The 20,443-nt window shown below is 40.5% G+C and overlaps 1 protein-coding gene across 5 annotated transcripts in view; it reads left to right on the top strand.

Annotated features, from left to right (window-relative positions):
• LOC125767626 (semaphorin-2A-like) overlaps positions 1-20,443 on the top strand; it is a 423,238-nt gene that overhangs the window by 258,671 nt on the left and 144,124 nt on the right. For all 5 annotated transcript variants that reach the window (XM_049434409.1, XM_049434407.1, XM_049434408.1 and 2 more), the window contains exon 3: positions 19,744-19,831. In XM_049434409.1, coding sequence (XP_049290366.1) covers positions 19,744-19,831 — 88 coding nt within the window. The remainder of the gene's footprint in view (positions 1-19,743; positions 19,832-20,443) is intronic.

Below are 20,443 nucleotides of genomic sequence, written 5' to 3'. Positions count from 1 at the left end.
TCATAATCCTTTCCCTTGTCGAAGTACAACTATTAGTAGTTTAGCAGTCCGTAAGAAGATGGATCACGATATTTTCCGTCTGCCTGCCGGAATCTAAGCGAAGCGCTAAATTGCGCAACTAATTCCCATTCCCATTAACCGTACCGTCTCCATCCATCTTTTTGCGAACGATGAGGCGCTACTAATTCTTGTCCAGGAATCAAAGCTTAATCCATCTTAACACTACCCAAGGTTTTGTCGGATTCTATAAGGCTACAACAAGCCAAGAAGGAGTAGTATCCCTAAAAGAAGACCTAGTGTTAGGACCAGTGCAGTGGGGTGATGTTGGTGACGGGTGTTCTTTGCGACATAAATCACATCTTCTGTGTTCTGCAACCGAACCACACCCCACTAGTCGTTGGTGTGGAGGGTTTTGTCAAGCGTCTTTCACCCCTTCCCACTCGAAACGATGCGACGAACTTCGCTTTTCTTCTACCCGCGGTGATGAGTGATACGATAACGATGGCACGATGACAGTTGTGATTATCGGAGCAGATCACGTGAAGAGAAACCCCGGCAGTGAGCGACAATGATGATGATGATGACGGTGATGATAATGATGAAGGTGGTAGAAAGAACAACAGCAACTATAATGAATTATGATTTAAATATTATGTAAATCACCTTTTAATTTATATTCATAACAATCGTAAGCCGGGGGTAGATAAAGTTTTGCTAATCTACTCTCCCAAGTCCGTCCATCCAATTTCGTCTCATCCTGTGTTTTAGCTCTTGCGTTGGGCGCTTCCGCTCCTGCCTACAGGATTCTGTGCAAAATTCTGCTCTCCTTTTGCGAAGGGGGCTTTCGAAGTTCATCGTGCAAAGTTGGACGCCCAGCGGTTCATCATTCATATGCTACACAAGAAAATAAACGGGTGGATAAACTGGAATCTCCCGGACGCTCCGAACTCACCTCTTTTCGGAGAGCGGTGATTTGGAGGAAGACGACAACGTGTATATTCTAAAATTTTCCTATCCAAACACTTCCGATCGTCTTTTGCTTACATTTCTCACTTCGGTTTCGTTGGCGAAGTGGTGTTGGTAAGCGGCGTCGGAGCTTTCCGTACTAGTTTCCTTGTGGATCTCTCGTCTAATTGTAAGGAATAGGTCGTTTTTGCTTGCCAAGGTTAGTGTGCCGAGCTTGTAGGATATGATGAGCTGCAGTGGCTGTTTGGGACCCTTTCATGCATACAATTAATGACCGAGTAATCACCGTCACCATCAATCTTGAAAAGGATTCAAACGTTCAAGGTTTTGGCATATGGTATTGCTTTTTGTATCAAGTAGAATTAAGAATAGTTTAGCGAGCAGCGTCTTGAAGACAAAAACCTTTCACACAGAGCGTTAAGTAGCAGGAGTAGGTAATGATATTATGCTAGTGGAATGAAGTTTGGAAGACGAAAATTAGAATACCACTGATGTTTTACACTATTGTAAAGCATAACTTTTGATTGATTAATACTCTAGAAGGGTCTTCAGCGAAATTACATATTAAAGATCTTTTTTAATTCATTTTCTGTAATATCTTGTTTATGTTAAAAATTTAACATTATTCAAAGTATTCAAAATCCATTCATTTTGTTAGTTTATTCGCAAAAGCAATCTTTTTTTTTCAAAGAACGGCCTGGTTTTGCCGTATTGATAAAAGCAATCTGTATTGTTTATGAACAATAGTTTATAATGGACTCGCGTGTACGTATATTACAGTTATGGTTTATGTCGTTGCGTTTGTAATGAATGATGCACTATTTGTAATTGTTGAGTCATGATTGCTGGATGGATTTCTTCCGCAGTACGGTTACCCGGTTACCGGATATGGTCCATCATGGTAATAATTCTACCGGCCGTTCTCTCATAATTCATTTCTGTCAAGAAACTAAAACCACGAAGAAGAAAGAAATGAAAAACAAACATGTACTTTCATATGCGAAGGAAAAACATTCTTGTTGATTAAAAAAAACTGTAACGTGGAATTAGTGTATAAGTTTATAAGATGTTTTGTAAAATAGAAGCATAACTTGCTTAAGGAACTTTGTATGATATTATGGTTTACTATAAAATAATGTATAAACTATACAAATTATCCAACTCTTCATCCAACGTACATCACTACAGATGGATTGTCAAGGAATAATTTCTAAAGAGACTCAAGTTTACAAACACGAACATAATAGGTTTCAAATTATTTCTATTATTTCAACACAGCGCATATGTTTAAAGGAAAATGATTGCATTTCCTTCCCATTTCCAAAGGGGTACTACATGCCGGTATTGTCCTGAGTGTCGTTCGAAATGGAACAATTCTTGCGTTTTTTTTTATTCGACAGGTGGCCTGCGCAGTACTAAATTTTGCCTACATTATGTAATTTTTCATAAAATTAAACATTTATGCAAATGTTTTCCTCAACTAAACCCCGTGGTGTACCGCTTGTTCGCATTGGATGAAAAAACCAAAGGAAATGCCCTTCTTGAACACCGCGCACACACCCGTACCGTGTAATGAATGATAATGAGAATCGGAAATATATCATTCATATAAATACCGGGACAACCGAGCGAAGCAGAGTCGGCTGTAGCGTTGGGCTCTGAATTTTCTTTTTATATGTTCAACCACTTTTCTCCGGGGATGGAAACAAAACTGTTTCGAGGTTCAAAAAAAAATCTTACTCCCTTGTTCATGTCCCTTGGTTGACGCGAATTCTTAATATAAGCTTGCGATGGGAAATTCCTTGCCGTTGAATTTTTTATTTCAATTTTAAAATAAATATTTTTCTCCGCAAAAGATGTATATATTATGTGGTTTAAATTTGGAACTGTACCAAACTTTCTTTTATTTGCTGCATCTGTTACCATTTCTGGAGAGGAGATTTTTTTTTTCAATATTGCTATAAATACAAAAAAAAATCAATACCTACGGGTGAGCCAAGTTTTCCATCATTTAACGATGGGAGGGTAGAAATCGATATTCGGAATAAATTAAAATACCCTTTTCGGTTGTTTATGTACTAACTAATACTGCTGCGATGACAAGAATCTTACCATCATTCTGTCCTTTCAAAACGGGCGAAAAAGAAAACAAACTAAAAAGAAGTTGAAAGTCAATTTTGGGGAAGTTTAACTTCACTTCCGGGTTCCGCATCGTCGACTGCTACCGCACCAGGCTTTTCGGCATGGGGCAAGTGGTCGATGTCGCATAAGCAAGGGTAACAGTTTTTCGTCTTTCGTTCCGTTTTTTTTCGTTTCGCTCAACTGAAGAGAATCGCAGCTCGCGAGGGTGTCGTTTATTGTGACCTTTTGCACACCAACGGCAGCTGCTGCCGTAAGGAATCAGTACAGAATAAGGCGCAATCATGCTCCACAATCCATCAATTCCAATACACGATCCTTTGGTCGTGTCGGTGGCGCTTGGCAGAACCACAATTATTCATTGCGTTGAAGCATGGCAAGAGACGCATTTTGAGGTTAAATGATAGCCGCATGGCAAGAGAAGGAAGAAGGTTGTGAGGTTGAAGGTTGTGTTGCTGCGAACCGTCGAAGGGTGCGGCTGATGGAAAATCGGCTCAGTAACCGCGACATCGAGACATCACCCCCCAACGTTCGTATATAAGGTAACTGATTGGTAAGAATCTTCGGTCGTCAGCCTATGCCAGTCCACCAGGTGAAGCTAATATATTTACCTTTATTGCCTTTCCAATCGCTGGCAGGGAGAATGTGGAAGTGATTGGAAGCCAAGGATTTTGTCGCTTCGCGCCCCATCTGCCCATGCCCGGTGGCTTATACGTTCCACATCGATGGCTTACAGTTTACCACCTGAAAAAGGGGAGTTACTTCGAAATTGGAAAGAAAAATAAATTCCTTCTTTTTTCTGAAACATGGTATACTCAGTGCAGGAGGACTACAGTGAGTGCGTTAGAATGAAGTTCAAGGCGGTAATTTATTGACGTATGTGTCTTGCTGAATGTATACGATTGAAAATCAAAATATATAAAGGAAATAGTTTTATTGAGTTGATTTGAATCGTATTTGAATAATACATGTGCTGTGTGTGTGGAAGAAGAAAGAGTGTGGCACAACGTTTGGCCTTAACCAAGCCAGTGCCTAACTTTATTACAGATTTCTCCAGTGGCCTACACAAAACGGCAAAAAGCAAATGTCTATGAATGTTTAATTGAACGTAAATACACAAGATTTTATCTGCACGGTTTGTTCTGCCTGAACGAATGTGGGGTGTTAATTCTGGTGGGAATTTTTAAAGGCAGGAATTCCCCCAGGACCTTATACAACTTTAGGTTTATTTGGTTAAGATTTTGTCTGGGACGTATCTGTTCACGATTTGTTTTGTGTGGTAAATTTTTTCGTCCGTTTTTTTTTGAGACAGGTTGCATCAATTTCGTATAAACGAAGATGCTGTCATTCAACACATCCACTTCGTCTGTCGCTCTTATCAAAGAAACCTGAACCAGATTCGGCTGTGATCTTGGTTGGAGATTTTGTTTTCCACTCACTCGGTTCGATTACGGAAAGCAAGCCAGGTCAGGTTGATGCACATGGCAGGGATCACTCTAATCCGTGATATAACGTCCGCCAAGCAGTGTCTTGTTATGTTGTCTCCCTACTTTTTTTGTTGTTGTATCCGGCCGACATTGGGACAATGTTACTCCAGGGAAATCAGAACTTGACGTAGATGTGTAGCGTAGATGTAGGGGGATTCATTTTTTTTTTTGTTGAATTTTCCATACCGTTTGGTTTTCATCGAGTTTAGACGCACCGGTATGAACAAGTATGAAGACCCGAATAGGAAGCCTGATGCTGAAACATGTCTGGTGTCCTTGAAGTAATGCGGCTGATGTTATGGGTAAATTGTAGAAAATATGTCTCTTTTACGGTGAACTTCAATTTTTATGCAGAGAATTTGCTGCTCAAATAATGGCTTCTTGTATTATGTTGACAGTGAATGGAAAATTTTGCAAGAATTATTTCCAAGGATTCGATGCTTTAAAGCATCAGTTTTTTTTCCTTCTCATGGAATCGGTATGTCTACCAAAAATAAATCATAACCGTAGACGACATACCATTACCCGAATGTTTGAACACGTATACATTGATCGTAACACGAACTGATTGAATATACAATAAGGTATGAAAATTTATCTAACTAAACGCACCGAACAATACTGCCTAGGAACCCTAATTCAATCAGGCAACGATGGAGAATTATTGCTATAAATATACTTTTTTTTACTCTGCCTCTTTCGATGTAATTGTTTAATACAGCAAGGCACGTCCTCCAGGTGCGTTCTGGTTTGCTTTTATATGCTGGAAAAATTCCGACTCATACCGAATATCCCCAAACGTACAATTTTGTATGATTTTTTTAATATTTTTTGAGGGACAGATTGAGGTGGTCTTGTATTTTGTTTCTTTTCCCTTGTAGCTTGTGCGTACAGTCTCTTACGCGCTTCATGTAAATCATAATATATGCGTGTCGATATTAGCGCTCAAATGTAGCCGTAATCAAAAATTTATGAGAATTACCCACCCACGGTTCCTCACTCATTCCTTTCATTTTCCTCAGTTCCACCATTTTGTGGCAATTGTTTGGCGTGGTGTCATAGGGATAGCCACCGAAAGAGAGAGAGAAAAAAACGGACGTCTAATGGGCTACAGTACCATGCCGATGGTACGCTTAGTGGGTGATATATTATGCACAGTAGTGGAAGGCACGTGTACTACGGGGGGTTGTTTCTTCTGTATATCTATTATCAAAATACGCTTCCACAAGTTCTCCCGGCACAAACAATATCCTTGCTGTAACAACGAAAAGGGCCACTCGTGCCAGGAGTTCCATCCCTTTTTATCAAAGGTAGGCTGACGTTAAATTTATCCAACGGTCTCCACAATGTATATAAAGAAATTAATGCTAACCGGAAAAGGGAGCCATATGCACACGGTGCATTATATCTTTTTTTTTTGGGGGGACAACAAATTCCCAAATCCATTACCCAAAACGATTACGGTCCAAACGGTGTGTGAGTCTTGATGGGTATTTTGGGTGATGTTTTTTTTTCGACTAAGGTGACTTTTATGTGCTGGAACTGGGTAGCAAAGGCATTCATCAGTGCTGCGGTTCGGTCAATTTGTTAGGATTAAAATAATGTCCAGCCCCTTATTTGGTTTCATTTTTGGCAAAGCTATTTTATGCGTACGATAACTACGGACGAATATTTAAAAGAGAATTTAGCAACCTTTTGTTACCGTTACAATTCGTCCTGCGTCATGCGTATTGCATACATTTGGATAACATTAACCAACATGTATGCAATCCGCATAACAAAATGATCTAAAATGTTTTAATTTGTATTACAGAATACCTTTAAAGGTAGCTTTTTCTAGTGTCTTTTCTTTTATTTTGATGGTAGGATTTTTTTTGTAAACAACATAGTTTAACCATTGCGACAAGTTGTGCGACTAGACGGTAAAATCAAACTCCGTTGTTCAAACAAACACAACACCGTTCAAACCTTATGGAAACCTTTAACTTCAGACATTGTTAAGCCGCACAACAATCTCCTGTTAACCTTGTGCCTCGGCAATTCGATAGCGTGACTTTGATGAATTAGTCTACAAACCAGTCTATCCGCTGGCATGTAGTGGTTGATACTCTTCCAACCCAAGCAAAACCCTCATCCCATAAGTTCCCGGAGGGCACACCCACAGGATCAAGGTGCATGGTTTGATCGTTTTCCAGCCTGACACCACTCCCGGTATCCTGTCGGATCCTTTCATCCCGATCTGTATGTCTCCCTCGTGCGATCCTTTCTGTGTGTTTGTGTGCGTGCATTTGTTCGAGAGCTAATGGTCCCGAAGCTGTAGACATCGTACCCGGCAAACCGCTATCAAGGTGTCAGGAAAATCCTGCTAAATAAATTCACTCCCATTATTTATTTGATGAAAAATGAAAAGCCTGCTTCATCCTGACAAAGTTTTCAACCACTTGCACGGTGCGCACCACGAACAATCGCTTCGGGATGATAGCCCGAAATGAGAAAACCCGTATTTGGGGCGGGTGGAGAAAGGTATTGGGGAAATGAACGAACACACAGCGCATTAACTTATGAGGATCATGCTTGACTTCATCATCAAGTGTGGTAACTTTGAGGTGGTAGCGCTCCATAATAGCACATCCATCTCGTCGTCTTTGTGTGCCCTGAATGAGGGGTGGTCAGCTTCAGCTACGGTGGTTTGCACAGTGACAATACGCAGCACTCTCCATTCCACTCCCCGGTGCGACGGTTGGTTGATGCCGTCAAATCCTGGAAGCAGTAAAAATGTCACTCAATTTATTTGAGAATTAAGAAAGTTTTATTTTTGCCCCGTGTTCTTCGGTGCCTTCCGGGCCAGTTGGCCAGTAAATTCGGATACCGTGTTAGAAAACTGTGGTTTATGTGTGTGGGTGTGTTTCTCAATGAGAGTGAAAACTCCTACTCTTCCAGCCTGTGGTGGTGGTGTTGATGTTGACCAGTTCGAGGTTTCTAAGAGTTTAGTGACACACGTCGTTGGCGCTAATGTAGCTTGTGACCGAGTCGACATAAAACTCGAGCGCTAAGTAAAGGGAATCCGAGACGGAAGTGGGCGCTTGGGAATGGGTGGAAAAGTTTATACAAAGACCCCCATCCGCTCCCATCTCGCCCGGGCAAGAACAATCGCTATCGGTGTCCAGAACGTTTTCACACCAAAAAACCAAGAACTTGACGCACACCGGACAAAACCAAATGTTTGAACTTCCAACGTTCACCACACTGGTAGAATAGCATATTTGACGTCGTCAAGTCAAAACTATGCCACATATGAACGGAGTTGGTGCTGGTGCAAAACGGACGACGAATGGTGGTTCTCTCAGGGTAAAAGTTGAATACCATTGTCACTCCGTTTGACATGGCAAATAAAAGGGAAAATTTCTGGCCAAAGCCACTTGAGTTTCGTAGCTCCGCTTTTTTTTTTGTTTTACTCTTGCTCTCAATGGCTCTCGTTTCGACTTTTTGGGTAGGAGAAGGATCTAAAAAAAAGTTTTTCCTTTTATTTTCCTACTTTTGCTTGTTAGCCACATGGTGGTGTTTTTGGCTCATGTTGTTGGTTGTGGATACACAGAGCAAAACAAATAATGGGATGACGAAGAACCAAATAAAAGTACCGATGATGAAGTTGGAACGAAAACCCATGCGAAGATATCAGCAGTTTGTCAACACGTCCTATAATTGATGAAAATGGTCCCCGAAATGCTTTATTTTTGGCTTCTACCAAATCGGCATCACAAAGTTTTCCTTCACTGTGGTGCTTGGTTATCGTGCTAGTAAAGACTTTTTCCCCGAAACCTTTAGTTCGCTGTTAAAAATGTATGAGAAGAAGTACGCATAACTACATGTTGAAGAAACAGAAAAAACAGTTGTCGTCATGTGGCTGTGACAAATAAAATAAGCTTTAACCAGGGATAGGCTTCATTACCTCTTTGCCGTACTGAGTTTGGTTTTTAGGGTCGTAGAAGGTATTTTATGTTGAGTGCTAAGCGAAAGAAGTGTGGTGTTTACGCATTATGTTTTGTTGTTTCAAAGTCATCCAAAATGGGCCATTGAATTGGAAGGAATAGAGAAACGGATATTGCTATTGGCACTTTCGACAACACGCCTCATTCGTATAGCAATTCTAACTCTAAACGCGGGGGGTTAACTTGAAGAGAAGATTTCCAGTCAATAAAAATCTCAGCATCTCAGGCAGCGGTTCAAGCACACGACAGATGGTTCGTTCGTAAAGAAGCAAGAAACCCGTTCTACTCAACGCAACCAAGGGAAAGAGATGTACCATCAACAGAAAGCCTATATGGTAACAATGGCAAGACCACATCGTCACCAATCGACGACAATGATGCCACCGATCATGACACCTATATTGCCGATTGCTGATCACATAAACATAAACGCTACAACTTCGACTTCAATCGTTTTGCTGCTGTGCTTTTATTTGTGGTTTTTTGACGTTGTTTTACTTTTATCGTACATTGTTCCTTCCTTACTCGTAACGCACCAATCATGCCCTTATTGATCGAAGGAGGATAATGCAAAAGCTTTCGTCTTTGGTGAGTGAAAAAAAAAACATTTTTGTGGCGGTCTTAGTACCAAGCCCAAACCTCGGTCGAGTTTTTTTTTCTTGCGAAATTGTTGTTATCCAGAAGTCTTTCTCCAGCATCGTTTTGCTCTATTGAATACAAATTATTTCCATCCCATCGCGCACTTCCTTTCATCAGTATGGGCTGCTTCTTAAGCGGGCTTTGATACAAATTGAAAAAACAACCCATCTTACACACCAATCGACCTCTACGAGATACCATAAGGATAGGGATAGGAAAGCTTACACCCAATAAAAAGAACAAAAAAAGTTGAACAGAAGAAACAAGTTAAGGATTGAAGTTTGCAAAAAGAAAAATTTACACATTTTTCCATTCTCTGACGCTAGTTTTTTGCGGATAAGAGTGAGGTAGGAAAAATGTAGAATATTCTCTCCGTAGCCCAGATTGCAGACAGCAAGCGGATAGAATAAACCACTCGTTCTCTTCGTGTCCTTCTTTTCATTTCCAACTTACGTCTGCAAAAGGGAAGATACAGCTCTTTGCACCAATTCTTTCACCATCTCATCATCGGTTGGGAGGATTTTCTCGCGTGAGAGAAACATAATCCTCATTCACCTTTTCATATCCTTTCTCCTTGGCTACCCATCCGAATGGTGCACTGTTTCCGGGTGTTCGACCATGTTCACAATTGGTAGAATGGCTGATTGATCCTTTGAGTGGAGCAATGCAAAGAAAAGAAGATGAAAGAAAAGCTTGTTCTTTGTAGAAGTTTGGTTTGAAAGTTACAAAGAATAGCAGAGCTTTTTTTGTTGCTGTACGTTAGCTATTTGAAACAGTTACCATTTTATTTCCTACAAATTGTTTTGCTGTCGATGGCATTATCTAGTATTTCGTTTTGAATTTGCTTTACATTGGTGTCCTTGTAATTGTTTTATTTGATAATTGAATGACTTAAAATATCAAGAATTGGTACGATTTACTAACAAAAGATTTCGTGGAGATATAAAACTGGTGAAGGGATGCTACCAAAAATATAAAAAATAGAGTGATACGCGGTCTGCATTGGTATGCCTGAAGTTAGGCATTTATATCATAACAGCACCTGAAGACATGCAATAAGCATTAAAAAAGGGCATTTGTTAGTCATTTGCTTACAAGCATATGGATGAATAAATTCTGGTTTGAATTAAAATTCTTATTCAGAACTCATCGCAAGCTTATTCAATTAATTAAGCATCAAAAAGTTTAAATACGAAACAATTGTAAAACGTCATTACTCACATGACAAAGTTATACTTAGTAACGCCTAACCTTCCGTTCATTTAGCTTAACAAAACTAATGAGCTTATCATGTTTGCCACTTAGTTCTCTATTTGTGGCACATGTGTTGCCTTCTGTTCTCATGTCAATTTACTGCTCGTTTCACAAAACGTGCAAAAGGGCTTTTTGGAGTACACCAAATGACAGTGTGGAAATTAATCGAATCGGAAAATTCAATTCCTCTCGCGGCGGATGGTAACGGAAGAAGAGCGGTAAACGTTCGATTACGATAAGCTTCACTTTTTACTGGAAAATGGTATTACCAAAAAACAACCGCTCACTAATTGCGTGGTAATTTGCGTTGTCATATGGATTGTGCCTGTTTCTTTCCATTAAGGTCGCTAACGGATAACGGATTGTTTTGAGTACTGGATCCTTTGCTGAAATTGTTACACTCAGCCACACTCAGTGTAGTCCACGCATGCTGATAAAGGGATGATGGTCATGGTTCGGTTGAACATTTCTTACAGTGCACAGTAGCGTGCAGGTGACATCTCGTTCTCTCAATCAATTTTACCCGTTGATTGTGTTTGCGCTACAATCCTCGTTTCTCAATTGTTACCAACATCCCTTTCTGGGGGTGTTTTTTTGTCGATCTGCATGAGATGAATGTAATGCTAACGGTTGTCTCACTTTCACTAGCAAAAGCAGCTGGTCAGCAGAAATAAATTGCAATCGAAGTGGCGATTGTACAACATTTCATTTTCATTAGTGTAAAATATGATTAACGAGGTAACAATTGATATTGAGTGTTTTAAACGAATGAAGCATTTGTTCGCACCAGAAAGGTCGACCCCCGATTGGGGGGCGTTTCCTCTTTCATTTTCCCTTTATCTGGGCTTTTATTTCACATTCCATTTTTAACAAGCTTTTCTCATTGTTCGCAAAGTTCGATTGAATTTTTCCATCTCAATTGCGATTCGATGTACCAATTTTTCATGTTTTTTCTCCTTTTCCTCCCAATTGGCACACACAGGCTCATATTGACATACGTACTGCGTTCCCGTGCGGTTTCGAATTACGAACGAGTATGTGTGTGTGTGTGTTTGAATCTTCTTCTCTGCATACAGCTGAGCCACGGGAGTGTAGTAATTAATCAAATGAAAATTATTGACATAATTGATTAACATTACCGTAGCCTGCCGCAGACGGATGCAAGTAATTTGCATACAAATGCAAACGCGCCGACACAGCTGTGTTGCCTACCGGCCGCCCGTCATTATGCGGCCAGCTTCCGGCCTACATTCTCCGGCACAAAGTGTTTCCTTTAACTGAATACCTTTTCCGGGTGCCATTAATCATTATTTCACCAAGTACGGGACGGGGGAGGTAGTATGGTTTGGAGCGAGAAAAAAGGTGTAAGTGTGGTGTCGGTGTGGTTGGGCGTGTAAAAAGTTTTGGAAAAGCTTCATTTTTTTTTGCCTTACCATGCCGGATGAAGTGGATTCGGTGGATACATTTTTATGAACTGCCATTTGCCTTTCCATCGTAATGTCACGAGAGTAATGGACAGGTTCGATTCCGTTTGCCACTCTTCGGATCCACATTGTGTTGCGTGCATTTGGCCATTGTATGTTCGGTTGTTGATTTTGTGGTAGAAATTTCGACACCGGAGGCTCTTGTTAAAATTGATTGGTTAATTAAACCTTATGCGCCCCTGCTAGGATGGGTTTTTTGGCATTATGTCGCGCCCCGGCTATTGCCAGTTTATTTATCTTTAACATAAATAAATAATCACAAAAATTTAAAAGATACATAGTTTTAACATTTACTTAGGATTTTTTCTTTTGTTGAAGTCTTAGTCGGCTCCCGTTTTGTCTCCGCAACAGTTAATTCGAAAACTTCATCTGAGCGCTTAGTTTGGAGTTTTTGGAATCGTTAGTTTGAACCCGGTTCCGGAGTTGTCTCGAAAATGTTTGGACTCTGGATGACTCTGGAATCATTTTTTTCTATCTCTGTTAAAAATAAGAGAAGGCACAGCAAAGTGGACGAAGTAGTGGAGGAAGATTGATTTATAACTCGATTTTTTTTTGAAAATTACCGACTAGACAAAAAATTAGCTGTAAACGATAGAAATTCCTTTCGAAATTGTATAATCGAAATATTTGTCATATCGAATCGAAAAACATACAAAAAATAAAGGCCTTGCAATAAACCTAAGCTACACTTAAACGCTTCAAACTTTTTTTTTGTGAGAAGTATTAACAAATTCCTTAGCTAAAGGTGCTTAGTTACTATTTGCTGTCTAATATATGAAGATCAGCAATTCGTTCGTAACTTTTTCCTATCTCAGTTGTGTCAGGAACATGCAAGAATTGATGGATTAAATATACATTCATGCCTACCATAGAGTTGCCAACAAACCCCGGAAGCAAACTCAGAGAACTCATAAGGAACATCCCTTCATTTCCTCCGGTCGGCAAACTACACCTTCCTGCGACAGTCATAGTTAGCAAGCGGAAACAGCACCTGCATGGAATACCGATTGGGCGAACCTTTCTTCCGCTGGCTTCTTGATTGATGGAAGGCCCGTACTTCTGCAGCACCAAAATAAAACGTGCCACCGGCGCTTTGCACTCATCGGTGGTTGTTATTTTTTTTCCTTGATGAAAGTGGAACCATCCCCAAAAATGGTGGATGTTCATGGAAAGTGAAATTCGAAGTTTTAGTAATACCCCACCAGAATGCAGAAGAAAAACTGAAGAGTGGTTGAAGATTTGTGAAACCATGTCGAAGGCTCGATGGATAAGCAACTGAGATACATCCCGAAAGGTTTTCGGTTGGCTGAGCTCGTTTGAAACATTCAGTATGACCGGAGGACGATCTAGCGTAAATTTCCACTCGAATATTCTGCTCAGGATTTCATCACCTGCTCAGCTGTGCGTGAGGGAACCCGTCGACTGGAGGCGCTTTGCTTTTGTGGAAGTTTTTGGGCGAATGAGAAACGGCACGCACGACGGGCGCCGGTGTTGCTGTGTGAAGTCCAATACCATCAAAGCCCTCGTGGTGGTGGGATGTTAAAAGCAGCAAAATCCTTTGATAATTTACCATCTCCATGGCGGGCATTTCACGTACGCACCTAAAAGAAAAGCTTTTCTTCGGCTTCTTTGTACAAACATCACTCGAAATGGCAAGAAATTTGTTCTCATTTCATCCAGCGGCGGGGGAGCCCACCGCTTCGGTCCAACCTTGATGAAAGGTTCCTGCGGTTTTGTATGTGTGTGTGTGTTTTACATTGAAAAAGATCTTCTCGTTGGTATCCAAGAAAAAAAAGAAACACCGCTTTATTTTGAATTTCGCGACGGTAGGTTCTTTCCTGGGCCTGCGTCACATTTTTTCCACAAACCATAGAGTAAGTAGTGTGCTTGTGCTTTCGAGGCACGTCGGCCGTATATTGACTGTTCCACCATCTGGTACGGCACGGCAAAAGAGGAAACTCTACCGGCAAGAGGTAGAGAAATGTGTTCACTACTTACCGAGGCCCTCCACGAGCAGTTGCGCAGCAAATGATGATGCCGCTTCTTCGATACTTTATCGCTTCCGTTCCGTTTCGCTAGTTTCGAAAATTTGAAGGTAACTTTTAGACTGCTTTCTACCTTTAGCTTCCTGGATACCTGGGCACGTTGTGGAATGGATCGCGCGCGTACTGATCATGCCCAACAACCGCACGGAGGCGTTTCGTCCGTGTGTGAACGCAGCAAAGCAAGAGTAAAGGAAACAAATGGTTAGGAAAAACTAGCATCTTTTAAATTTCCTTTGCAATGATGCATGATGTTTGTTCCGATGCTTGTTGCCGGTCTAGGTTACGGAAGGAAGATTTCCTTTCCTTCATATCTTGTTTTGCTTTTCTTTTTTTTTTTTTTGTTAGATGATGAATTTCACAACACGAACCGAAGATCATAGGGCTAAGGCGCATAAGGTTTTTCGCTTCCCAAATGGATTGGCTGCAGATGTTTTGTTTGCTTTGGGATAGTGATCAGAAGCGTTTGTGCCATGTTTCGGATGTGAACCAGGCAAAGAAAATTGCTTTTCGATTATAGTAGCAAAAGAGAGTGCATTTGACTTGTGTGTGTTTATACATCTTTGCGAGTAATAGTGTATGCACTAGCTTTTTTTTTCGAAGAAACACTAAATTATATTTGTGCGATTCACATGTGTTGCAAGTAGAAATCATTTTTTTTAAATTTTAATCATGTTTACGTTTGGAGAAAAGATGTTTACATGAATGTAGCTACATCTTACAATCTAAATATGGTGTCAAATATTTATGCAATATGGTACGATGATTTGTGATCGAAGTAAAATCCATTTTCCCTGCAGATCATTTAAAAGTTGATCGACGATAGGGAAATGTATTATATTGGGTATAAAATAGATGAAATATTTGTAGATTATGATCAAAGATACCAGGTGTTGGGATTTATTGCCTTATCTTAAACGCCATTGACACTATTTGTTTATTTTCATCCCTTGATTTGTACAGTGGGACGCCGATTATCCGTTTTCATCGGTACTTAGCACTATCCGGATAAGGCATTATCACGGATAATAGGCACAACTAATTTTATTGATAAATATTACTTTAGTTTAGCAAAATATTATTTTTTTAGTTTCGTTTTGCTAAATAAATCTGTTCGTGTGGTAAAGTCTCAGCAAATTGTATCAAACCCTGTTGAGGCGTTTAATTGTTGTCCTCATTGCTTTAGCAGTAATTATGTCAATTCCCACTTTGGAACTGTCTTTTCCGAGCTGCACGGATGGAATGGGACATTGGGGTGAAAGGTACCCGGATAATCGGTGTTCCACTGTATTTCCTAATTCTTGCTTCAAGTCCTCGTACTTCTTTAGTTGTGCCAATTCAATGTACTTCAGTTCTCTCGTTTGAGCATATTCTCTTCTTGCCATCCTTCTGATCCATTATCCGACTTAGCATTTAAGCTTCAGTTAATATTTCATATATGTGTAAATCTATCATGGGAAAATGTTGTTCAAAGAGAGTCATCAAACAATTTTGTGAGGCATAAAAATTGAAATAGCAAAACAACCAGACCGTTTTACAAGAATTAAACAAATAAAAACATAAAATTAAAATATCCAAATATCTTAGCTTATATCTGAGGAAAAAGAACGAAATAATTTTGGAATTCTTAAAAGCTTTAAATATATCAATACGGCCAGGCCGTTCTATTTGGATTAAAAAAAAGCTTTAAATGTGCACAAAGAAATCTAAAGTCTAAAGAATAATTGAATTATTGAAAATGTACAAAGTAACATTTACAACCCACAGACCCAAAGTCTTTATAAAACGAATGAAAAAAAGAATGTCAAAAGATGTTAGTGTTTAGGTTGAACTTTTATCGAATTATAAAGCTGAAGCATTTATATCTGGCTTATAGCTGGCAGTTACGTACTCATTCATAGCAAGAATGAGTTGACGGAAATGACTCAAAGCTGTTTCTATTCTATTCTATTCTATATTGTCACAATTGAAAGAATTTAGAAGTCAGTATAGTATTTCAGTATTAAAACATTTAAACATGTTTATTTGTTGCAAGTTATATATATAAAAAATACATAAATTTGTGATTTTGTTATAACAATAAAACAAATGATTCAAAATTACACAACAAACCGCCATTTAAATCGAAATGTCCTTATTAGCTCATCCGTGCTGCAACTACAGCTCCATTATTAATGTACGCCTATTACGTTTGGTCATTTTCGTTCGCTCGAAACACAAAAACTTTTAACTGCAACGCTTCCACAATTGACAATGTTGTTGCAGCATCATTGTCCCTTCCATTTGCAACTATGTGCTTTCCTGTCTACTGTTGCTTATTGCACTTGTCATGCGGTGCCGCGATAAGAAGGTAAGTCCGGTCGTTAAACAGCCCGGAAGTATTTGCTAAACGACTGTTTATTCTTCGAACACCCCTAGCCGGTCGTTTGTGTGTGTGTGTGCAATCATTTTTCAGTCATCTTGTTTCTTCGCTAACCTTCTCGTGGTGGCCAGGAAACGGTGAGCTTTTGGAAAAGTTTTTCCCTTCCCATGTTTTGTTGCCGTTTGCTGAGCGAAGCTGCACGAACTTTCTAGTGGTTTATCTCGAAGCAATGAAGCAATGAAGCTTGTAAGAGAAGAGCGACAGTCTATATAATGGTGCCCCGAAGCCAGCGAGGATGTGCGTTGGTGTCGAGACCCCGTTAATAAATTGTCTTCATTTATCAAGCAACCGCCTTCTCCGATGGCCCGAAGCAATGAACTCGCTGCGTTTTTGGGGTGCTCTTGTGTTGGTGTCATTGAGCTGGGTGGGTGTGTTGATTAGGGCGCAATGGAAAAAAATATATGCGAAAATAAAATAAAACATAGCGACATTCTTGGAACGTCGGGTGTGCGTCAACTCGTCGTCGAGAAGATAAAAGACCTTCGCCTTAAATTACACTTTTGCTTCGAGGAAAATCTAAAGCACTAGTGTCCCACCCGCCGCCTGACGAAAGGACACTTTTGCGTGCAATCAATTAAAAGAGTTGATGCCATGTTTGGAATGGCTCTTCGCACCGACGTTCGCTTCTCCGCAAAACCGATGTTTTCACCGTTGGAAAATATTAACAACGAAACGCTCATCAACGGGTTTAGATGCTTTAAATAGTGTGACAAACCGCTAAATCGATTTATTCCAGACTGATGAGCAACGGACGATGGATCGGCATTTGGGGTGAGGATGTATAGTGGCAGTGGTTGGGAACCACTTTCTTGATGATGCTCGAGAACTGTAAAACTCAAACCCCGTGTAGCTGCTTAATGAGCTGAAGCGTTATTTTGCTGCGTACCGGGTATCCGCTTGCCGGGTTTGCCGCTTGAAGTGGGTTCAATTAATTAACAAGACTATTTGTCGAGTAATTGATCGAATCCATTTGGATAAATTATCTTCTTTCAAAAGCAAGATACGTACTTTAAAGTTTTCAGCTTACAACGTCTTTAATAAATGCTTCAAAATGGCTTCTTTACAATCAAAAGAACCATCATCCAAAACTGTTCGTTCGATCCGCCATGTACGGTGTGTGCAGCTGGTTGTCTACACTTGCTGCTCGCTCGTTGGCAAAGTAAGAGCACTAGCATTCAATGGACTTTTCTCGATGATACTATCCAAGCTAGCCAAGTCAGTTTACAGTTGATTACGGTTTCGATAACTTCAGCTGCAACTGTCTCCCGGGGGCAGGCATGCTTCCTTGTATGTCAAGTGCAAGACGCGCACATAAACCGTTGCCGGGCCACACTCCGACGTCCATTTCGATTCCATTTCGATTGGAAGATTTTCTTTTGCTCGTCCGATACCGGTACCGGTCGTTTCTGTCCTTCCTGCTGCAGCACGATGGACGTGCATTACAGCCATGTGGTTCGCGTACTTCGAATGTCGATGTCAGCGCTTCCACGTGAACGAACACACATGGAAATATGTGTGAAGATCTGAGACATTGTACAGTATGGCCCTCTAGCCATAGCCCCCCCACAAGCTACAAGCTTGCCGATTCGCAAGAGGTATAACCACACTTTAATCACAGTCTAGACGGAGAACTCTGTGAAGGTGTCCTCTGTGTGTGTTGAAGTGTTGCTCGGTTACTGTCATTCTTTGGAGTTCGTTCCATGCTCAAGACCCGAAACACAATTGTTGTATCTTCCGTAGCGAACCCGCCAGTTGTCTGCCTTGGTTTTGGTTTACCGGCTTTCCGGAAGGAAGTTGTCCAACCGGAACACATACGGGAAACACTGTTATCTACCGGACAAGGAGAGCGAATGGACGGCGGCACACAAACCCCCAATAACCATTGGCGATTGGAATCGAAATCCAATATAAGACAATTCCCAGATGACGGGTTCCCAATCATTCTGTGGTACCGGCGAATGTGTGCTGTGAGTCTTCTCAACAAATTTCCAACCACCCCTCGGTTCGTGACACAAACAAGTTGCACATCAGGTTCGTCCCTTAGACGAAAGTCCTGCCCATGTTCTTTCTCCCTTCACGAGCAACCACGAACTGGAGAATGGACAACATCAGTGCCGTTGTTGTTGTGTGCCATGGGTTCCGTTCGTGCGTTATTAGTTCCAGTGGGGATTGCAAACCGGTCTAATAGCCCTAAAAGCACAACCCACCCAATTGCTGCTGGGTAGTTTTGGGTATTCGATAGGTAATATTCGGTTCGAAAATTGCTTGCAATAGAGTGGTGTGATCTCTCCCGTGTGATTACCATTCGACCGATCGTCCATATCGTCCACCGAAAGTGACCTGTTTTGGGGGTCATTAGATGGCACCCAAAACGGTTTCTATGTTTTGTCCCCGAAGACTTGCCAGTGTTTAGGGTTATGCTTGTCGTTGGTCGTAGCAGCCAACTTGGTAAGGGAGGATATTTTTTTGTACTCTTTCTTCTCGATGCGCCAATAACGTAATGTGATTTCTTCATCTTCTTTGTACAAAGTTCTGTGAGGGACAGACAAGCTACCAAACGGAACGATATTGACGTTACGCAAAAGAAATCGTCTCACTGCGTTGACCATTTCTGCTGCTCTGGTTTTGAGACGAAAGGAAGCGTTTTCTGTAATGGATTTCCTTTATTGAATTTAATGCATATTAAATGAGCTGCACCGTATCATTCACCGGTTCGTGGTGTGTCTATCCGATGGACAAAGGAAAATAGGATGCTAGGCATCTGATATGCGGCAAAATCTATAAGTAGGTGTTTGCCGAGTTACAAACGAATGGCAAGACGAATAATCCACACCCCTCCATAAAAATGGTGTGCGTTTTCAATGTGCCACTCCTGGATTGGCGTGTTTAGTTTCCCTTGCGAAGAAAAACGTAGCAGCAGTAATGGATAAATGGTGTCGTTTTCCACGCGATAGATTTTTCCGCACTCCACACCTGCGTTTGCTTTGTTATCGGACAACATTTTAGCGAAAGTCAAACGAAAATGAATAACGAAGCAAAAAAAAAGAAGATGTTCGATTTGAGGGGAATATATCCCTTCGGAAATCGAAAGGCATTAATTATTAATGGTCAGACAGTGGCAGAAGCAGCAACCCGGCATCGGAAAAAATAAACACATTAAATCGAACGAAAGGCGTCTTGTAGCGGATTTAATTAAGTTCGTTTTGGGGTTTTATGTTACGCTGTTTATTATATTTCTTTTTATTATTACTATCGCTTTATTTAGTAGCTTTATAAACATTTAATGTTTTTATTTTACTCTTTAACCTCTTGTCCTTACAGATCATGTCCGGGAGTTTCAGTGTGGGAAGTTCTACTACAGAACTTTTTACCTGGACGAGGAACGGGATGCTCTCTACGTGGGTGCAATGTAAGTAAATGATAGTGATATTTATACAGAAAAATATAATTTTAACCTTATGCTGCAAAGGAACGGAAGCATTGAGCCACGAATATTTACTACAATAAGTTAAAAAAAGAACTTTTCTTTTGAAACACATTTTCAGCAGACAACACCACTAAATGCCGTGATGTTGAACTATAAAAAAACATTTTCAGTAGTTTGATTTTTCAAAACGGAAACGAAAAATCCAACCAGAGACCTTAACCGCGTACTGTCCCCTTGAGTAAAACGATTTCAAATGTAACCGATACGCTTGGTTTGCGTTTCGATTTGAGATTAGTTCTTACGTGTTGTAATTTACTTTTCACCTATTCGAAACTCCCCACCATCTCGGCGGGGGAGTTTGTTAATGGAAAAGTAAACAGAAGTAGCAAAAAAAAGCAAGAAACCATTTCCTGTCGCAATTTTTGTGTCCGCGTTTGCCAGTTCGTCCATTATCACCTTTTTTCAAACAACCCACCTTGAAAAGATCAAGCCAAACGAAAAGGGGAAGGGCGAGCGAAAAAAAAATCGCCCGAATGCACAAAAGCTTTAAGTACATCTTAATGTAAATTAGATTTTCACCGTAGCGTCACATCG

Source organism: Anopheles funestus, chromosome 3RL, assembly GCF_943734845.2.
Source record: "Anopheles funestus chromosome 3RL, idAnoFuneDA-416_04, whole genome shotgun sequence".
Lineage (NCBI taxonomy): Eukaryota > Metazoa > Arthropoda > Insecta > Diptera > Culicidae > Anopheles > Anopheles funestus.
The sequence above is the reverse complement of the archived record's forward strand: the minus strand, read 5'-3'. Positions and strand labels throughout refer to the sequence as shown.